This window comes from Juglans microcarpa x Juglans regia, chromosome 6S (genome assembly GCF_004785595.1).
Source record: "Juglans microcarpa x Juglans regia isolate MS1-56 chromosome 6S, Jm3101_v1.0, whole genome shotgun sequence".
Taxonomy (NCBI): Eukaryota; Viridiplantae; Streptophyta; class Magnoliopsida; order Fagales; family Juglandaceae; genus Juglans; species Juglans microcarpa x Juglans regia.
The window spans coordinates 11,044,947-11,066,277 of NC_054605.1; the positions used below are offsets into that span (position 1 = coordinate 11,044,947).

Sequence of the window (21,331 nt, forward strand, 5' to 3'; positions counted from 1 at the left end):
CATTGCGAACACAAAAATTAAACCCTTGCATAGCCGTGCAGTTTCTCTTGTCTCTCTCAAACTTGCCGCGCTGCCTTCACCGCCGTGCATCTTTCTGGGAGTCACAGATTCTCAAAATCTTGTCGTCTTCTCTCCACATCACTACACAAGTACCCTTCTTTCTCAGTCTTTCTTTCTCGCTCACACTCATTTTCGATTGGCCCTCTATTTCTAGTTCTTCTCTTTAATTTTTTTACGGGCTTAGAAATTGTCAATTGATGAACCTTGTGTTTAAACTGTTCGGAACCGATCGGACTCCACTGACGTGGTGACCCTAGGCCCGCCGGCACGTCTAGTTGCAGGTGCTTGTGGCAGTGGGGCTTGAATCTGTTTTTTTTTTCTCTGATTGGCTTTGATACCAAGGGCCCTGATATTAATTAATCTATGCTACATGTAGGCTTTTATGTTTCTCTCTGGAAGAATTGCAGTTGGACTAGATGAGTGTTCTGTCATCTGTGGACATTTTTTTATAGGCATTGATAGTTTTTTTAATAAGTATTAAGATTTTCCTTAATTTGTTTTTATAGGCTCCTTAAAAAGTATAAAAGACGCAATCCAAGTATACAGATATATACAAAAGATACAAAAAAAAAAAAAAAAAAAATTATGGAAGTTGAGCCATTCAAGTCTAGGGGTGGCAATATGTAACACGACCCTTTAACTCAACACGAACACGACACGATAAAAGCGGGTTAGGGTTTACCCTTAACGGATTTGGGTCAAAACGGGTTGACCCGTTAAGACATGATAGTTTAACGGGTTGATAACGGGTCAACCCGTTATGACCTGTTAAGAAAGTTAAAGTTACAATTATACCCTTATACTTAAAAAATAAAATTGTTAGAATTTTAATTTCGATATTTTTATTGTTTGGATTGTAATTTTGAACTTGTAGTTAGTTTTATATTTTTTATAGATATTGTGATTTTAACATTCATATAAAATTATGCTAAACTTAACTAGATCAAAGGGGTTAATTTTGGGTCTGTTTCAATCCATTTACATAAACAGGTCAAAACGGGTTGATACGACACGACTCGTTATGTTAATAGGTCGTGTTAGGGTTTGAGATTTCGACACGATAAGCTTAACGGGTCGGGTTAGGGTTGACCTATATAGTATAATTTACATGTCTTGACACGACACGAACACGACCCGTTTACACGATTTGACACCCTATTCAAGTCTATAAAAGCTTTACCTTTTCATTAGGTATTGATGGTCATCATGGTCTTGGGTCCTGTTTTTGAATCCATCGATTCTATATTGTGGTTGTGGTTGGAGATTTGAGGTGAAAATTTACGTTTTTTTTCCTCTGGGTTTTGAGCCGTCACATTCTCTGTTATTGTAGCTTTAAACTTTTCTATAGATAGTTTTTCTTGGATTGAAACTGTTATAATTTTGCTTTGCTTTTATGGAAGTATACATTTTTCTTTTGCTATTTTCGGTTCTGTTCTTGGATCCTTCTAGGAGTCAGATTTTGGAACCTGGTCTTAGGACTATTACAATAGTTTTCCCCTATAGTTTTCTAAAATTGACCTATTAAATTGAATATGGATACTATAAACGCTTCATTGAAAAATTTGGAGAATTCTGATCAATTTACCATCGTGAATGGCACCCAGTCAAAATAGGCCCATGGCTCAAAAAAGTTACTCCTACAAAGGTATCTGAAAAGCAGAAGTAGAAAAAGGAAGTTGTTCCTTATATTTTTCCAAGAACCAAATAGAACAATATATGAAGCAGATGGTATTATCAGAAATTTGTAACTTGAAGAAGAGATTGCAGTTCCGACTGCATCAGAGATTGTATTTTGCATCAAAAGCAATCCTTCATGGCGATGATTCACTGTATGCTGACGTACCAAAGCCCCAACATAAAAAGGCAGAGAGGAAGCCATATCCAACGTCGATGAAGGTTCTGATTGCTAGGGCAAAAAAGGAGAGAGAAGCCCGAAAGGCTCAACCTTGTAGAATGCTCGAAGACCCACCTGACAATGGGTTATTGGTTCCTGAGCTCGTAGAGGTGGCGCACCATGTCTACCGTGCCCGACATTCCCTCCTCTTTGGCCTTTCAAAACTTGTCCAACTCATTCCTCTTCAACGCTGCAGGTACTATGGAACAACAACCTTTTGAGTTATTACACCATATGTTTCCTTCTTATTTATCATTGTTTTTCTTATTTTTTATTTTTTCCAATTCGCTTCATATGGATAAGAGCTGGTTTGCATATGGACCCCAACTGGTTTTTTGGTTGCTCACCCAGATTTACTTGCTATTATTTGAACTCTATGGTGCAGCTCAGTGGCTCTATTCGAAACTAGTGCCAAAAGTAATCACAATTTGGTGGCACTATTTGATACGACTGTGCTTGGGACAAGAGAGTATTTATTTGTTGTTAAGTTAAGCATGGTACTTCCATGTTGTCTTTGCATGGTAACAAAGATGGTCTAGTTGTTGTAGCTAGCCATACTCTGTGCCTTTAGTGCCCTATGAAAATAAGGTTCCTCAAGTGTGATACCCCATACTAATGACTAGTGTAGGTGGTATATGAGATCCCACATTGTTTAGGAGGGAATTGTCATTCTCTTTATACTGATTCCAATTGAGTTCCAATTGTACTATTGATTGGTCCTTTTGGAGTATGGCCTAGATGTGGCTAGGGCCTTCCTTTGGGGTGTTACAAATGGTATTAAAGCCTATCCTAACTAGAAGTGTGGGACTTGAGCCGTGCCACCTATGAATAGATGATCGAATGGCATGGTGAGAGAATTGGGAATTTATGGGGTGGAGGTTGTGATACCCCATACTAGTGATGAGTGTAGTTGGTGTATGATATCTAATATTGCTTGGGAGGGAGAATTTTTTGCTCTTAGATTCCAATGGAGCTCCAATTATAACATTGACTAGTCCTTTGGGGGTATGGCCTAGATGTGGCTTAGGCATTCCATTGGATGTAATGGAGGATGATAGGGTGATAACCTTGAAACTATGTTTTGGAAGACAATTGAACACTAAGCAGATTAAACTAAACACTTTTAACTAATTGAGGGCATGGATAAGAGTTAGAGCTACTTGTACACGGTTGTCCTCTATTGGTGTTACGAACTGAATCTTTGATATTTTTATCATTTGAATATTTCTCTATGCACTTAATTGAGTTTTTATTTCTTCAGGTACTGCTCTGAAGTACATGTTGGTTGTGTTGGCCATGAAATCCGAACCTGCACTGCTCCCAAGAGTGGTTTTCGAAATGCTACTCATGTTTGGAGAAAGGGTGGAGTCCATGACTTGATTTTTTTCCCCAAAAGCTTTCATCTTTATGACCGTGTTGGGAAACCAAGGGTTGTGCATGATGAGAGGTATAACGTACCGCGAATCCCAGCCATTGTAGAGCTTTGTATACAAGCTGGTCTTGACCTTGAAAAATACCCTACGAGGAGAAGAACGAAACCTGTGTATAGTATCGAAGGAAGAATTGTGGATTTCGAGTCAATGATAGAAAATGATGGACTGGGAAGAAATGTGTATTCTAAGGAAAATGATGTTGTGGTAGATTCCAATTTGAGGACCAACATAGGGGAAATGACAAAAAACTCAATGTCAGAGAATGCTAGTAATCTTCTGGATCAATTGTACGATGATGGGAAAAATTTAAAGGAGTTGAGCATCAGAACAATGGATTCATGGTTTGAGATGATATCGGGAGTGAAGATGATGATGGAGAGGTACAATGTAATGACTTGTGGATACTGTCCTGAGGTTCAGGTAGGTCCAAAAGGGCACAAAGTGAGGATTTGCAAGGCATCAAAGCACCAATCTCGTAATGGTTTGCATGCGTGGCAAGAAGCAACGATAGATGATCTTGTGGGTCCCAATTATGTTTGGCATGTTAGAGATCCAGATGGGCCTGACTTGGATAACAACTTGAAGAGGTATTATGGTAAAGCTCCAGCTGTGGTGGAGCTGTGTGTGCAAGCAGGTGCACCTGTTCCAGATCAGTATAGGAGTATGATGAGATTAGATGTGGTTCTGCCTGAGCGTGATGAGGTTGATCTTGTTGCTTGAGAAAGTGTTTTTTGATTCAGATGGTTTGCAAATGTTAATGGTGCTCGAGAAAGGTGTTTCTTTATACAGATGGTTTACAAATGTTGATGAATTTGCCCGCCTTTATGCATTTCTATATTCCACTTGTTTTACTATGGGTCCCTGCCCTGCAGTGATTTTCAATGCCCTCATAATTTGGTTTCTGGAGCTTTCCGCAGAGGTAAAATCGAGAGACAACAATGTAGTGCTTTCATATCAGTGTCACATGAAGGGATCAAGTGGCTGAGTTGAGCATCTTGTTGGAAGGCATATCTGTTGGTGTACAACCCTTTTCCAACCTGGTGCTTTAGTTCTAGTTACCTCCCCTCAGCTCCCCTCCCTTTTGAATAAATTGCAGTTTTTGTGGCTAAAGTATGAAATTCATATGGTTTAGCACAATGAATTTATGTGGTTTAATTGTTACAAAGAAAGAATAGAATAGCCGAATTTTTGGTGTGGTGAATTTTTTAGTTTTAGTTTTTTTTTTTAATGGCAAATAACTTGGATGAAAAAAAAAAAAAAAAAAAACTTGGGGGGTGGGGGTGGATGTTATGTTCTAGTATTCATCTGTGAACTGACCAATTTAACTTATGCAAAAGATCATGCCAAAGGATGGATACTAGGTTGAAGTTGAATTCAGGATAAAGGAACAAAAAGAAAACTTGGTGAGACTTGCTTGTTGAATAGCCTTGCATTATTAGTTTATCATGTTGTGGTTGTGCATTTCTGGACTTACAAGTTTGCAATTTACTTTTGCATGATATGTTGCTCTACTTTTTAACAGTTCTTTCTTCATATGTTTGCTTACTAATCATGGAGCCTCCATTTGTTGCAGTCTTTTCTGTATTTGGATTTTGGAATGGACGGTTTTGGACGGTTATCTTGAACTTAATATTTGGTAAGCACTCTGATCTAGAGCTTCCAAAATGCTCATGTACCACATATAATGCTTACGCGAACCTGCAACTTTTGGTCTTGGTCAATTTTTGAAGTTGTGAAAAACAATCGTAGAACTGGGTAAAATAGTAGTGTATTTGAATTTTTGCTTTGCTCTTCTACTTGGCAAGAAGCTATGAACCTAAACCCGAACTACTTATAAAAAAAAAAATAATGACCTAACCTGAACTGAGGTATATCATTTTTTTCTTCTTCCTTGTATGCTCAACATGTCTAGAAAATTTATTTTCAGGTTTATGACAATAGCAAGCAAGCTCTTTTTAAAGCACTCAGTGCCCATTGATATATTGGACTGAAAGCTACATTTATGTTCAGAGTGCTGCAAACCTGCAAAGGTGTGCATCCTCTTAGATTTTGGCCATTCCATCAAGCCCGTTGCACATTTTCTCCGGCTGCTACCACTTCTCTGCAATTCATATCGGATGGCTACGAAAACGAGAACAAAGACCTTGATTTCAAACTTTTATTCTCATCCTGCACAAACGTGCACCTTGCCAAGCGCCTTCATGCCCTTCTTGTTCTATCTGGGAAAGCTCAAGACATCTTTCTCTCTACCGGACTTGTCAATCTTTATGCCAACCTTGGTGATGTCTCATTTGCTCGGCATACGTTTGATCAGATTCAGAAAAAGAATATTTTTACTTGGAACTCAATGATATCTGCTTATGCTCATGTTCGACGTCATCATGAAGCTGTAAACTGTTTTTATCAGCTCTTGTTAACCTCTCGCCTTCAACCTGATTCCTACACTTTTCCACCTGTGTTAAAAGCTTGTGGAAATATGGTTGATGGGAAGAAGATGCATTGCTGGGTTCTAAAGTTGGGTTTCGAGTGGGATGTCTTTGTGGCTGCTTCTTTGGTCCATATGTATTCCCGCTTTGGCTTCTTGGGTGTCGCGCGTAAATTGTTCAATAACATGCCAGTTCGGGATATGGGTTCTTGGAATGCAATGATTTCTGGGTTTTGCCAGAATGGAAATGCTGCAGAGGCATTGGACCTTTTGGACGAGATGAGATTGGACGGCGTTAAGATGGATCCCATTACTGTTGTAAGTATACTTCCTGTTTGTGCGCTATCAGATGATATCTTAGTTGGAATTTTAGTTCATTTGTATTCCATAAAGCATGGACTGGAATCAGATGTATTTGTGTCCAACGCCTTGATTAACATGTATGCGAAATTTGGAAACTTAGGGCATGCACAAAGGGTTTTTGATCAGATGGAGGTAAGAGATTTGGTTTCATGGAACTCAATAATTGCTGCATATGAGCAGAATGAAGATCCAATCACTGCGCTTGGACTATTCAAAGAGATGCAACTAGTAAGGATTCAGCCTGATTTGTTGACAGCAGTGAGTTTGGCATCTATTGTTGCTCAATTAAGTGATCATCGAAATAGTCAGTCTGTTCATGGATTTGTTGTAAGGGGAGGTTGGCTTATGGAAGATGTTATCATTGGAAATGCTGTTGCAGATATGTATGCAAAAGCTGGTTCTGTAGATTCTGCTCGTAGAGTCTTTGAAGGACTTCCTGTCAAAGATGTGATTTCATGGAATACGTTAATCACCTGTTATGCTCAAAATGGTCTTGCAAGTGAGGCGATTGAATTTTACCATATGATGGTAGAACACAGAGAGATAATTCCTAACCAAGGTACTTGGGTGAGCATTCTACCAGCATATTCCCATGTAGGGGCCTTGCAACAAGGTATGAAAATTCATGGCCGTGTGATTAAGAACTGTCTCTACTTAGATGTCTTTGTGGGTACCTGCCTGATTGACATGTACGGAAAATGTGGAAGATTAGATGATGCAATGTCCTTATTTTATCAAGTGCCCAGGAAGAGTTCAGTTCCTTGGAATGCCATAATATCCTGTCATGGAATTCATGGGCATGGTGAGAAAGCTCTGAAGCTATTTAACGAAATGATAGACGACGGGGTAAAGCCAGATCATGTAACCTTTGTATCTTTATTAGCGGCTTGTAGCCATTCAGGTTTGGTTGATGAGGGTCAATGGTGCTTCAATGTGATGCAAGAAAAATATGGCATCAAGCCTAGTTTGAAGCACTATGGTAGCATGGTAGATTTGCTCGGGCGAGCTGGATGTTTAGACCTGGCATATAATTTGATACAAAACATGCCTATACAGCCTGATGCTTCTGTCTGGGGTGCTCTTCTTGGTGCTTGTAGAATACATGGAAATTTCGAGTTGGGTTCGATTGCTTCAGATCGCTTATTTGAAGTTGATTCAGAGAATGTTGGCTACTATGTTTTGCTGTCAAATATTTATGCCAATGTTGGGAAATGGGAGGGAGTGAATAAAGTGAGATCATTGGCCAGAGATAGGGGATTAAAGAAGACACCTGGATGGAGCTCAATTGAAGTGAACAACAAAGTTGATGTATTCTACACTGGAAACCAAACTCATCCTAAATGTGAAGAAATATACAATGAGCTCGAGGTTCTGACTGCGAAAATGAAGAACCTTGGTTATGTTCCAGACTATAGCTTTGTGCTGCAGGATGTTGAGGATGATGAGAAGGAGCATATACTCACAAGTCATAGTGAAAGATTGGCAATTGCATTTGGAATTATTACCACTCCTCCTAAAAGCACCATTCGTATTTTCAAGAATCTGCGGGTTTGTGGTGACTGCCATGAGGCGACTAAATTCATTTCTAGGATTACTGAAAGAGAGATCATTGTAAGGGATTCAAATCGTTTCCATCATTTCAAGAATGGAATTTGCTCTTGTGGCGATTATTGGTGACATGGATTAGATAATATGTTACTTGCAAACTTTTTAGTCACAATAAGAGAGTTGGTTTATCTCATTCATTATTGTAGAAAAGATTCATGTCAATAGTAGTAGGTTTCGTTCGGCAATACAATTATTCGCCGAACACAATTATTCTCGGATGAGTAATGGTATACCTACAAGTATGTTACAACTCATTTTCAAACAACCAAGGAAATCATGCCACTCTATTAAAATTAAATTTTAATATTACAAAACTACTTTCCGTTTTATGTAGAGTTGTAAAATAGTTATAAGGTTATTATTGTTTTTCCCAAATATCTCTCAAATATTAAATATTTTTCAATTTCAAATCTTCAACTTTTTTTTATCTAAATATAAAAAATAATACAACTTAAAATCTCAAAAAAAAAAAAAACATATTAAAAGGTTATATTCAACATATTAGGGCCCCTAATAATATTAAAAAATTAATTTATAATATTTTTATTAAATTTTCTCTCTTTCTCATTTTTCAAAACTCAATAAAAATCTTAATTCAATCATTTCATTACTATTTCCCTACCCAATAAGTATTAGGGGCCTAAGAATCCTAAGAATTTTTGGAAGTCTTTACGTTATAGAATTGCGTATGTTGTTACATCTAACATCACAAGTAAGATTTCAGGCCCCAATAGGTTATATGGCTGTTTTACCGAGTCTTGAAATTCCCAGATTGATTTGGATTTGGGGGAGATTTATTCGATTCGGACAATTCAATTTGTTGAATCGGGTGATTTATAACATGTTTGAATCTGAATCGGATACTTCGGTTTTAATAAAAGAAATATTAAAATTACCTATAATGCAATGCAAAAATTAAAATTATGTATAAAAGAATTTAAAATAAAGTAAATAACTACATGTCCTACTATGTTTTTTGTCATAGCCTAAAAATAGCACATGTCGGAATGAGAGAAAGAGTTATTCTCGATCCTCTGAAACTATTTGGGCATCGATTGATGTTGTATAGAGCTCCTATTGGTGGTCCAGTACAACTGTGCGGTGTTCGTGCTTGTTTCCATGGCAGTGAGCAGTACATAAAAAATAAAGAGTAGACGACATACAGATTTACGTGGTTCTGCGTAATGCCTACGTCTACAGGAGTTTTGGGGAGGAGAAAGTCCTCTATAATATAATTGTTTTACAATATCTCATAATCTCTCATCTTCGCTGTACAATGGAGATCGAAGCTCTATCTTCTGAGAAGATCTTGTCGCTAGAGTCCTTGTCATGAGGTTGAAAAAGTTGAAGGAGAAGTCGAAATCCCCCCAAAAAGTCATTTGGAAGTCCCTTTTATCCTTTGCTCCTTCCTTGTTTTATGTCACATCTTCTCTCATTTACGTCACATTTCTACTTTTCCTTTTGAAACCATTTTCTTTCTCAGCCTTTGCCCTCTCCTTCTCTTTTCTTCATATCTCTTTCTGTTGGTTTTTAGTGGGGGCTCGTTGATAGGTTGTACTTTTTATCTGGAACTGAGATATTTTATCCTCTCCAATTCTATCATATTTTTATACAAGAAAAAAAAATTCATTTCTTAAATACAATAAAAAATATAGTTTGAATAATCTGGAATAAGTTCAAAACTGATCTACAATTAGTTGAATGAATTGGTTTTATGAGCGCTTCAAAATATGCATCGAAATCTATTAAGTTTTCAACCATTTCAAGTTCAATTGGCTGAATTAATTGGAATTGAACCCTTTTTTTAGCCATAATTTTAACCATCATTTTTCCCTACTATTTCAAAAGAGAATAGAGGCAATTGGACTTTGGATGGCCCGTAGACCTCTACAAGTTTGGGCCGTTACCGGATCCAAAGCTACTCCAAGCCCAACCAAATACAATCGGCCCATATCTATTTTTGGAAAAACAACTTCTGTTGGAGAGTTCTGTGACAACGATCGAGAAAAACCAACGTCGGTAGAAGTCAAAACTCGTGCGAAAAGCCCAAGGAGGAAATGCCGCCCCCCTCTTGGATTCCATGATTCTGCTTCTTGAATCATCTCTTCCTGAATGGGTTCCAACCCAATGTGCTAAAGGGTGACATAGTATATATATAGCTTGTGGTTGAGCTTCTTCGCGTTGTTTCATACCTTTAACTACAAACAAAAGTTTTGGTGAGGCGCATACGATCGGTTTGTCGGATGTGAAGACAAGGAGTTGAAACTTTGCACTAGATTTTTGCCCCAAAACCCGGCATCTCCATTTCTATCTAAGCGACTCTCTTGTCTTCCAGATAGGATATGCAGTATGCATTCTTTGGTTTCGTTTACAAGCAGAGAAACTCAAAAATGCTGATTCTCCTCCTGCTTTTTTCTCTTTGTTGTTGCTGTTGTTATTCTTATTGAAATGACGAAATGAATCGCTGCTCATCGAGAACCTTCTCTCTCTTTTTTTGTTTTATTTATTGAAACAAATTGCACAAGAAGCAAAATGTGTTTTGGCTTCTTTTGAATCATTATAGCAGCTCGTCAACTTTATCATTCGGCCGCGTAGCAGGCTAGCAGCCCCTCGATTCTGGGCTTCCCTGTTTTTGTTGTTTGCTCCCTGTTCTTGATTCTTGTTTCCACGTATGTCTCATTTGAACATTTTGATTTTTCCTGTAGGATATAAAGCGATCTTAATTCCCACTTTCACTGTCGCGTCGCAATCTCGTCGACAGAAGTATGTTTTCATTTTCTTCAGAAGATTGCATTATTGCTGATAATCTCGTTAGATATAGGCAATAAGTGTATTGAAGATACATAATTCCATTGCGTTATTGTTGATAATATCGTGAGATATGGCCATTTGATTTTCCCGCATTGTTGTTTTCTTGGAAAAGCTGAAGTGTAAAAAAAATCAAATTATTTGTCTTGCACCTTGAGTCAATAAATTAATTTCACTTTGTGTTTGATTTACAGTACATTGTTATTGGTAATTTCGTGAGATATGGCCATTTGATTTTCCTACATTATTTCTGTTTTATTGGAAAAACAAAAACTGTTAGTGGGAAAAAAAATGTCACTCTAACCTAAACCCCACCTCGAACACCCTCCAGTTGCAAGAATACGACTAAATTGCAGTAGTTGCAACAAATCTCATGTAAATGTCTTTAGGTAAAATTCCATGTACAAGTACCACCATAAATACTTTATTGTGATTGAATTACCAACCATTATTAGATGTTGGGATTCACTCATATCAAGTAGGAACCTGCACAATAATATATGACACCATATTTTGTCAGAATGTTTTTTTTTTTTCCTTTTTTCAGTGGGTAATTTACAAATAGTGAACAAGCACAACTTAAGCTACTCTATACAACGATGATTTATGCAATATTATTTAGGTGGCCATGTTATTGTTGAAGGGGCAATCCTTGTTGGCTGGTAAAAACTATAATCTTCATATGTATATGTATATGTATATGTATATGTATATGTATATGTACCAGAGAAAACTTCTAGGGGTTGGGGGTATGGCGGTATGCTCCCCCAGGTCTAAGGTCCAAATCTTTGGGTTCAAAATATTTCTAGGGGGCAATATCTCATTGAAGAGAAGCCGATGTTTTATCAGGTCCATGTTATGTGGCTTTGTTACTATAAGGTAACAAGAAACGCAGTAGAGCAAGGAAGAAACAGAGAGCCAGTAATGGAGATGGAAAAGATTTCTGTCAATTCACCTTGTTCTTGAATATAGTGGCACAACTTATATACATAAAAGATTCTAACAAACTAACTGCAAGCACCATAGCTTAAATGACAGCCGTGATAAAATACAAATAAATGTAATGAATAAGAAATTATCTACGAAAACTTTGTACAAAATGCATTTAGACAATACGACTTGTAGCTTATCCTTTATCTTCTACGACCCCCTCGCAAGATGGAGAATAGAGGTTAACTATTCCCATCTTGGAGAAATGTGACTGTAAAAGGTAAGCTGGTAGAGCTTTAGGGGCTGTTTGGATTCGAAGGTGACTTCGAATATATGAGGATGACTTCGAATATGTGAGGATGATTTCGTACGGTAAAGTGGTCTGTCAAACCACACTCATCTCAGCAAACTCTCGCATAAGATAAATGTGATTTATGACCGTTGCTTTTCAGCTTTTCCACTTTTGACTGGGCAACTTGACTATTGTAATCCAAAAATTTCATTAGAAAAGACTATTGTAATCCAAAAATTTTTATTATTCACTTCATTAAAAAAAAAAAAAAGTACCTGGGTAATTTATAATTTATTATTACTTCTTTATGAATAATTTATAAATAACATTAATATAAAGTTAAAACCATATCAATTCATAAATAAATTAAAACTATTTATAAATTATTTCAACTCATCTCACTACTATTTATAACTCATCTCAACTCATCTCACTACTACTCAAAACTCATTTCAAATCATCTTAAATTATCTCAACTCATCTTCGAATCCAAACGACACCTTAGTGAAAGTGTCAGCCCATTGTGTTTGAGAGGAGACATGGACAGTCTTGATACTTCCATCTTGAATTTTATCTCTAATTAAGTGGCAATCGAGTTCAATGTGCTTAGTTCTCTCATGGAATATTGGATTTGCAACAATGTGGAGTGTGGCCTGGTTGTCACAAAAGAGAAGAGCAGCTTGTGGATGATGAATTCCAAGATCTTTGAGGAGATATCGAAGCCAAGTTAATTCTGAGCAAGTGGCAGCCATGGATCTATACTCAGTTTTAACAGAAGAATGTGAAACCATAGTTTGTTTCTTGGATTTCCAAGAAACCAATGAGTGTCCTAAAAGGATGCAGTAGCCTGTAGTTGAGCGACGGAAATCTGGACAAGAGGCCCAATTTGAATCACAATATGCTTGGAGCTGAGGTTGAGATGAAGAAGAGAGAAGAATGCCTTGCCCAGCAGCTGTTTTAATATCTCAAAATTCTGTATGCAGCAGCTAGATGAGTAGAACTAGGCTTATCCATAAACTGACTTAACAATTGGACAGCAAAACAAATATCTGGTCGAGTTATTGTGAGGTACAATAGCCTACCAATCAGCCTTCTAAAAATGCTTGGATCATGTAAAGGTGTTCCATCATCTTCGCTAAGCTTGAAATTCTGATCCATTGGAAGTTTTAGTGGCTTACATCCTAGCATGCCCGAATCTGCTAATATGTCTAAAGCATATTTTCTTTGACATATATGAAGTCCTTTAGAAGATCTAGCAATTTCTAAGCTCAAAAAATAACTTAGACAGCCAAGGTCTTTTATTTTGAACTTGTAATTGAGAAAAGTTCGAATAGAGGCATTAGAATTGCTAGCAACTAAAATATCATCTACATAGACTAATAAGGCAATGAAAGAGTCTTCTTCTTGTTTAGGTAACAAACTATAATCAGATTTGGATTGAATAAAATCAAATTCAAGAAGGGAGGATGTCAACTTGGAATTCCACTGCCTTGATGCTTGCTTAAGATCATAAAGGCTCTTAAGCAATTTACAAACTTGATGAGGTTTGCCCTTATTGTATCCAGGTGGTTTCTTCATGTAATTTTCTTCTGTCAAATCACCATTAAGGAAGATATTGTTTACATCAAATTGATGTAAATGTCATCCTTTAATTGCAGCAACACTAAGCAAACATCGAACAGTTACAAGCTTAGCTATTGGTGAGAAAGTCTCAACATGATCTATGCCCTCTTATTGTGTGTAACCTTTAACTACTAACCTAGCTTTTAGTCTTTCCCAAGTTCCATCTGAGTTGAATTTAACTTTATAGACATACTTGCAGTCTATTGCTGTTTTCCCTTAAGGTAAATCAGCAAGTATCCAAGTGTGGTTGGTTTCCAAAGTCTCAAGTTCAGCCTCCATAGCTTTGCACCAAGCAGGATCCTTTATGGCCTGCCTATAAGAGTTAGGCTCGGTTTGCAGTGAAATGGAAGAAGAAAAAGCTTGAAAAGCAGGTGCAAACTTATGGTATGACAAACAATTAGTTAAAGAAGAGGATTTACCATTTGAGACAGGAGCATTCTTGGAGACTGATTGCGTGGAGTGTGTAAGCTTAGTCTGTTGGCAGTGAAAGTCCTTGAGGTATTGAGGGGCTGTTCTAAGTCGAGTGGATCTTCTAAGTGCAGGTGTTGTGGACAAAGGAACAATGGGGTTGAGGAAAGTAGGAGGACATAAAGAGATGCAGTCAGGATTAGGTGAAGAGTTGTTATTAGGAAGAGAGACAAGGGGAACAGAATTGGGTGTGGGGTAGTAAGAGGAGGAGCAGGGGAAGAAGATTGAAACTGAGGTGGGTAAGGTAAGGAGGTGAAAAAAACAAGTAAGTTTTGTGAAGAAGGTAGTGAAGATGAAGGATTGTTTTGAAATGGGAAAACAAACTCGTGAAAAATAACATCTCTTGAGATGAAAATGGTGTTGTTGTGAAGGTCCAAAAGTTTGTACCCTTTAGTGCCAAAAGGATAGCCAATAACAACACACCTACGACCTTTAGGTTGAAACTTGGTTCTGCCATGTGAAAGGGTAGCTGCAAAGCATAAGGAACCAAAAATCCTCATATGAGCATAAGCAGGTTTTTGTTTGAAAAGTAGCTCATAAGGAGTTTTACTATTTAAAATTGGTGTGGGAAGCCTATTAATGATGTATGTGGCTGTCAAAACAGCTTCATTCCAGTAGGTTAATGGCAAACCAGATTGAAATAAAAGAGAGCGAGCCACATTAATCAAATGTTGGTGTTTCCTCTCAACAATGCCATTTTGTTGAGGGGTTTCCACACAAGTTGTATGATGAATAATTCCTTTTTGATTGAAAAATTTCTTCATTTGAAATTCAGCACCATTATCACTTAAGATTTTAATCTTCACTCCAAATTGTGTTTCAACAAGATTATAGAAAGATTCAAGACATTTTCGTGTTTCAGCTTTGGTCATAAGTAAGTAAAGCTATGTAGTCTTGAAAAATCATCTATAATTGTTAAGAAGTATTTTGAACCATTATGTGCAATTGTGGAGCAAGGACCCCAAATGTCACAATGAACAAGTTCAAAAATCCGAGAGGAAAGGTGACAACTATCAGAACAAGGTAGTCGATGAAACTTTGCTAAAGGACAAACAATGCAAGGTGTTTTATTAATGGAAGAGCCGTGAGTCATTACAATAGGACCAGAATTAGCTTGAGCTAGTAGAGGATAAATGACCAAGGCGATAATGCCATAGGTCAGAGGTGGTATCATGCTGTGCTGCAGAGGCAGAAAAGTGAAAATCTGTATGTTGTTTATGTAATGACGTGGGAAATGAGTTGACAAGATCTGTGGAAGAAACTTCTATGCAGAGGAGGTGGTATAGACCATGCTTAAGCTCACCCTTCCCAATCGTTGTCCAAGAGTGCAGGTCCTGAATGAAACAATAAGCTTAAAAAAAAAGGAAACAACAGTTAAGAGATTTGGTTAGTTTTGGTACTGAAATTAAGTTGAAAGAGAATGAAGGCACACAGAGAACTTATCTGAGAATGATGGATCTGGTCAATTGAATGGCACCAATGTGTGTAACAGAAGTTGAGCTTCCATTGGGAAGCTTGACAGAGTATGAAACACAAGAAGTAATTGATGTGAACAAGGAGGTGCTGCAGACCATATGGTCTGTAGCACCTGTGTTAATAACCCAGCTTGTATTAAAGGGATTAAGTGGACTTGGTGTGTGTGTGGAGAGGCAAGTAATTATACCAGTCATCTTGGAAGAAGAATATGGATGAAGAGATGGTTGAGCTGAATGGTTGGAGTGCAGAACAATTGTTGAAATGGGAGGATCCTGAGGTTGAAGCAAAGCTAACAGTTGCTGATATTGAGGCTTTGTCAGCCTCACCTTGTCATCACCAATATCTTCCAAGTCAGTAGCAATAGAAAAAGTAGATTGGTTAGCATGAAAACTATGTTGCTGCTTAGTGTGGAACTAGTTTGTAGCATTTCTCTGTTGTGTGTCCAGTCAAATTGCAATGGGAGCAAAGAGGTGGTTCGACATTGCCAAGTTTGAAGCAATTTTCCATAGTATGGCCTGAAATTTTGCAATGGCTGCAATAGGGTTGATCCTTCTTGGGTGGATGGGGAAATCTTGGAGTGAACTTGGAAGGGATGTGTGGTTTCTTAATAGCCAATGCCATGGTCTCAGAAGAAGGGGAATGAGAAGACATTTGATGGTGTCTCTCTTGCTGCTTAACAAGATAAAACACTTTGGAAACAGGTGGGATGGGGTCCATGAGCATAATCTAGTCACGGATAGAGGAGTAGGAATCATGCAAGCCCATTAAAAATTGGAGAACAGAATCACGTTGATATCTGTCCAGGAGGATTTTCATAGTGCCACAATTACAGACTGGGATAGGGTCGTATATAGCAAGTTCATCCCAAAGTGATTTCAGTTTTCCATAATAGATACTCACTGAATCATGGTCTTGGGAAAGGGCAGCTAAAGCCATTTTAAGTTGGAAAATTCTGGGTCCATTCTGCTGAGAAAAAGGCTCTTGAAGGTCCACCCATATATCCCGAGCATTATCAACAAAAATAACACTAGATTTGAGAGAGGGATTGATGGAATTTTGGATCCAGGAAACAACCATATCATTGCAACACTCCCAGAGGTCAAGTAATGGGTTGTCTGGATCAGTGGGTTGTGAGAGGGAGCCATTTATGAAATCGAGCTTGTTTTTGGCTCGAAGGGCATGACGCATGGCGCTGGACCAAGTAGCATAGTTGTCGGTGGTGAGAAGGTCAGCAACATGGGTGATGGCGGGGCTATCGCCGTGGTCTAGGCGGAAGGGGTTGGTTGGATCAGAGAGGTCTAGGTATCGGGACGAGGTGTTTGTGTTAATGTCTGAGTGAGTTTTAGGTGGGCTGGGTGGGGTTGATGGTTTAGGGTCTCCATGAATATGTGCTCTCAGAGGCTCTTGATACCATGTAAGGTAACAAGAAACACAGTAGAGCAAGGAAGAAACAAAGAGCCAGTAATGGAGATGGAAAAGATTAAGATTTCTGTCAATTCACCTTGTTCTTGAATACAGTGGCGCAACTTATATACAGAAAAGATTCTAACAAACTAACTGCAAGCACCATAGCCTAAATGACAGCTGTGATAAAATACAAATAAATGAAATGAATAAGAAATTATCTACGACAACTTTGTACAAAAAGCATTTAGACAGTACGACTTCTAGCTTATCCTTTATCTTCTAACAGTTACACTGATCTGGGATTTAATCGGGTAAAAGACAAATTGCGTTTGCACGGTCTTCTAGATTCATTGTCATATAAAAGTAAGCCAAAGAAGGTCAAGTTAATTAAAAATTACCAAACTGCTTTTGCAAGTTGGCAATCTTCAACTACAAGCTTGGACCCTTGTATTTTACGCTTCTGCAGCATAGTCTGACAGCAATGGATCCAAGTATACACGGTTTTCCAATTCAAATATCTTGTCCTGTACTGTATTTTTAACGGAAACATCAATTCCCAATAACAAACATAGAATGTAGGTAAGTCTGTCATCATATGAGAAGCTTGTATTGGGAAAAAAATATACGGTGAGGGTGGAGAGAGCTGGAAAGAGTTGAATATGGCAGCAAATCTTGTTGAAGAGTTGAATATGGCAACAACTCTTGTCAACAAACCTCCAATGTATTCAAAATTGTGCCCGCTGGTCATTTCCATTGAGTGATGGAATGTCATGAGGACCCAATATTCAAAATCTGTAATGCATATGTATTAATTGTTAGATACATTTTTATTCACCAATTTGATTCATGACTATATGGCTTAGTCACAGGATAGGGCGAATCAAACACGTGCCTTGCAGGGTCCCTTCACACTAGTGATAATACATTGGAGAACAGGTTCAATTTCATAGGTTCTTTTGGCTTTGTGGACCGTAAAATGGCAGTCACCTCCTACAAATCCCCCATCTCTTTCTCTTCTATAACTTACCATCACAAGCTTGATTCTCGAAATCGCTCTTTCACCCTGCCGATTCTTCACACAAAACAGCAAAGAAACTTGGCTCCAAGCACTCTGGTCACTGCTTTGCCAGTTACTGTTTCCAAGAGCTCAACCCCACCAACTACATCTTTCAATGAGGTACAGATTTGAGGGTAGTTTTTTTGTTTGTGAATTTTGGTTTTTAAACACGTGTTGTTTGTGGCTAAGCAGTTGGTTGAATCATTGATAAATCGAGTGGACTTATCAGAGTCTGAGGCTGAAGCTACTCTGGATTTTTTACTGAATGATCCCAGTGAGGCATTGATAAGTGCTTTTCTTGTGCTGCTAAGAGCCAAAGGAGAGACATATGAAGAAGTAAGAGTTCTCTTTCGTGGGGTCCAAATATAATTAATTTTTACTTGTCTTTAAATGGAATTTCTGAAAGTACATATTCCATTGAAATTGAATATCTGAGTTTAACCTACACAATATTATAATATTTGAGAAATTTTGAGTCCGTCCAGGTTTTCAAATTTTGAATGGCCTAAGTTCTTCGTTAAGAACTTATGTCTATGCAGTTTTTCTCTAATAGTTACAAAAAGCATGCTTAATGTTGAGACAAATGGAGACTTGGCATGAGTGAATAACTATGGGGTTGTACTGATCAAACAGGTTGTGGGATTAGCAAGGGCAATGCTCAAGCATAGTGTGAAGGTAGAAGGGTTGGTTGATGCGGTTGACATTGTTGGAACAGGTGGTGATGGAGCAAATACGGTGAACATATCCACAGGGGCTTCAATACTTGCTGCAGCTTGTGGTGCGAAAGTTGCAAAGGTTGGTATTCTTTATTATTTCAATTTATGCTGTTCTGATGTTTTGTGGAGTGATTCAAGTGAATCTTAAGTTCATATAAAGATCTATGAAACAGTGATTGTTTAAAGTATTTTGCTTTCAGCAAGGAAACAGGTCAAGTTCTTCTGCGTGTGGAAGTGCTGATGTATTAGAGGCGTTGGGAGTAGCTATTGACTTGGAGCCAGAGGTTAGTGCAATTAATTTGGTTTTCAAAGTTAAATTGAGGGTCCAATGGTACTCAGGTAGTGTGAGCTTCAGAGTAGCTTCTTGTGTGGTGAGAAGTACATGCATCATTAGAAGCTTATAAATCAGCTGCTTTAGGCTTTATAAACACTTTAGGAATGAACATAAGTGTATCGTTCCAATGGAAGGCCCAAACCACATGGCCTATACTCCAAAAGGAATAGTCAATGATACAATTGGAGCCCCATTGGAACATTATAAAGAGCAAGAACTTCCCCTTCCCAAGCAATGTGGGATCTCATACACTACCTATCTTATCCTCTTATCATATGGGGTATCACAATAAGTCTGTCAGTATCCGTAAAAGTTGCAATAATAGGATATTACCCCTTTCTTATGATAGAATTTTTGAGTTGTTAGTGCAAATGTAATTAGTTGCTCTTTCCATGGTATTGATTCCAAATCTAGACCCACTGAAACCGCACTACATATGTAGCAGAGAGCAAGAAAAAGAAATGAGATGCCATTTTGCGTTTGTGCTCAACTTATAGAATATGGAAAGAAAGAATTTAGAACAATTGATTTGTCTATACTAATTTGATTTCTTGTTTTTCTTGACTCAGGGGGTGACGAGGTGCGTGAATGAAAGTGGAATTGGATTTATGATGGCTCCAAAATATCACCCAGCAATGAAGATTGTCAGCCCTGTTAGGAAAACACTAAAAGTGAAAACTGTGTTCAACATATTGGGCCCAATGTTGAATCCAGCAAGAGTGTCTTTTGCTGTTGTAGGTGTTTACAAGGATGACTTGGTAAGTACTTGTACTAAGAAGAGTTGAAATAGTATAATTGTCATCTTTTCCTAGAATAGTATTTCCTGATCATTTCTTTTCATTTACCTCTTCTTTGCTTCTTTGAGTTCTATTAGCAATAAACTCTTGGTGGCAGTATGGGCTTTTGTATTTATGATTAATAATTGAAGCTTCATGGACTTGACTGCATGATTAGTATCCCTTAACAACACATTATTGGTATGATCCAACAGATGGTTGTCATTTTTTCTTTAACTACTGCCAAAGGCTAATAGATTTGAATTGTTTACATACTAAAACTGGTACCGGAAATAAGATTATCTCCAAGCAGGTACTAATTTGCCAAGATGGGGTCAGTATATCTTAGCTTTTAAACTACATAGATTCTTAATCATTAGAGTAATTTCCAGTTAGTTTCCAAAGTTTTTAATTTAATCTGGTCCTGCCCGAATTGTTTTACAGTTGACTGAAAACTGCTGAGCATTTTCTCTTGCTATAGGCTCACCATAGCTCTGGAGTATCTGGTACTATACTCAAATAGAGTGTTTTGCTGCCAGTAGAGCCTAGATGACTTTAAATAGCAAAATAGTAGTGTCAATAAGCGTTACTTAGTACATGGTTGTGGAGATATAACAAGGAACCAGAGGCCCTATGGAAAATGGTGATTGAGCACAAATATGGTGGTTTATGGGGGGATGGTGTACTAGAGAAGTTAGAGGGGCTTATGGAGTGGGCTTGTGGAAACACATAAGAAAAGGGTGCGGGGTCTTCAATTGACACTCTAGACTTCAGGTGGGTGTAGGGAACCAGGATTGGATTTTGGAGAGATGTTTGGTGTGGTAATAGTGCCCTACAAGAGCTATTTCCTTTACTTTTCCAGATTGCAAGTGCCAAAGATGTCACAGTGGCGGAAGTTATGGGGTTCTCGAGAGGGCGGATTCACTGGAATATTAACTTTAGTAGGGCGATACATGATTGGGAAATGAGCAGTTTTGTAGATTTTTATAGCCTAATATACTCCATACGACTGAACATGCAGCATGAAGATGGTATGTGGTGGATACCTACAAGGAAAGGAGTCTTTTCTGTTCGCTCCTTTTATAAGGCTCTCACACAAGAGCCTGATACTCAGTTTCCTTGGAGAAGGCTCTGGAGGCACAAGGCACCACCTAAAGCCTCATTTTTTGTGTGGACAGCTTCTCTAGGAAAGATTCTCACCACCAACAATCTGAGGAAAAGGAGGGTAATCATAACAGATTGGTGTTGCATATGTAGAAGAGAGGGTGAGTCGGTGGATCTTCTTTTACATTGCGAGATAGCAAAGGAACTCTGGAATGAGGTGTTTAGTAGACTGGATCTAGCATGGGTTATGTCGGAGACCGTGGTGGCAGCGATGGCGTGTTGGACAAATATCAGAGGTATGCAGCAGATCAAAGCAGTTTGGAAGATGATCTCTATATGCATCATGTGGTGCTTGTGGCAGGAGCGAAACGAGCGGACCTTCGAGGACAAGGAGAGATCGACGGAGGAGCTAAAAGTTTTATTTTTTAGAACTCTTTGTACTTGGGCTATCGCTGTGGACTTTAATGGCATAGACCTACATGATTTCCTTGCTTCTAATGCGCCTACTTAGCTAGGGCATAGGAGTTTTGTAATTGGCATTTTACCCATTCTTTTAT

The 21,331-nt window shown here is 38.1% G+C and overlaps 4 protein-coding genes across 8 annotated transcripts in view; 3 read left to right on the forward strand and 1 right to left on the reverse strand.

The window, feature by feature from the left end:
• The window catches only part of LOC121237168 (APO protein 3, mitochondrial), a 25,733-nt gene continuing 4,402 nt past the window's right edge, over window positions 1-21,331 (forward strand). The window contains exons 1-4 of one of the 2 annotated variants that reach the window (XM_041133780.1): window positions 1-149; window positions 1,665-2,150; window positions 3,216-4,284; window positions 11,235-11,245. In XM_041133780.1, the coding sequence (XP_040989714.1) occupies window positions 1,777-2,150; window positions 3,216-4,107 (1,266 nt within the window). In that variant the 5' untranslated portion in view covers window positions 1-149; window positions 1,665-1,776 and the 3' untranslated portion in view covers window positions 4,108-4,284; window positions 11,235-11,245. Of the gene's footprint in view, window positions 150-1,224; window positions 2,151-3,215; window positions 4,285-11,234; window positions 11,246-21,331 lie in introns of those variants that run through there. The other variant, XM_041133781.1, reaches the window with a different exon arrangement.
• LOC121237167 (pentatricopeptide repeat-containing protein At4g33990) lies at window positions 2-7,916 on the forward strand. 3 transcript variants are annotated; one of them, XM_041133778.1, is made up of 3 exons: window positions 2-149; window positions 4,961-5,023; window positions 5,315-7,916. In XM_041133778.1, the coding sequence occupies exon 3, from the start codon at window positions 5,390-5,392 to the stop codon at window positions 7,850-7,852; it is 2,463 nt and encodes an 820-aa protein (XP_040989712.1). In that variant the 5' UTR covers window positions 2-149; window positions 4,961-5,023; window positions 5,315-5,389; the 3' UTR covers window positions 7,853-7,916. The 3 variants fall into 3 exon arrangements, with proteins under 3 accessions (XP_040989712.1, XP_040989713.1, XP_040989711.1); XM_041133779.1 differs by lacking the exon at window positions 2-149 and adding an exon at window positions 4,293-4,306; XM_041133777.1 differs by lacking the exon at window positions 2-149 and adding an exon at window positions 4,299-4,790.
• The window catches only part of LOC121237169 (anthranilate phosphoribosyltransferase, chloroplastic-like), a 12,546-nt gene continuing 1,698 nt past the window's right edge, over window positions 10,484-21,331 (forward strand). Inside the window, exons 1-6 of one of the 2 annotated variants that reach the window (XM_041133782.1) lie at window positions 10,484-10,546; window positions 17,651-17,964; window positions 18,037-18,180; window positions 18,478-18,639; window positions 18,761-18,844; window positions 19,464-19,652. In XM_041133782.1, the coding sequence (XP_040989716.1) occupies window positions 17,764-17,964; window positions 18,037-18,180; window positions 18,478-18,639; window positions 18,761-18,844; window positions 19,464-19,652 (780 nt within the window). In that variant the 5' untranslated portion in view covers window positions 10,484-10,546; window positions 17,651-17,763. The remainder of the gene's footprint in view (window positions 10,547-17,650; window positions 17,965-18,036; window positions 18,181-18,477; window positions 18,640-18,760; window positions 18,845-19,463; window positions 19,653-21,331) is intronic. The other variant, XM_041133783.1, reaches the window with a different exon arrangement.
• Window positions 16,107-16,568, reverse strand: LOC121236615. Its single transcript, XM_041133059.1, has one exon. It carries the CDS (start codon window positions 16,566-16,568, stop codon window positions 16,107-16,109), a length of 462 nt encoding a protein of 153 aa, XP_040988993.1.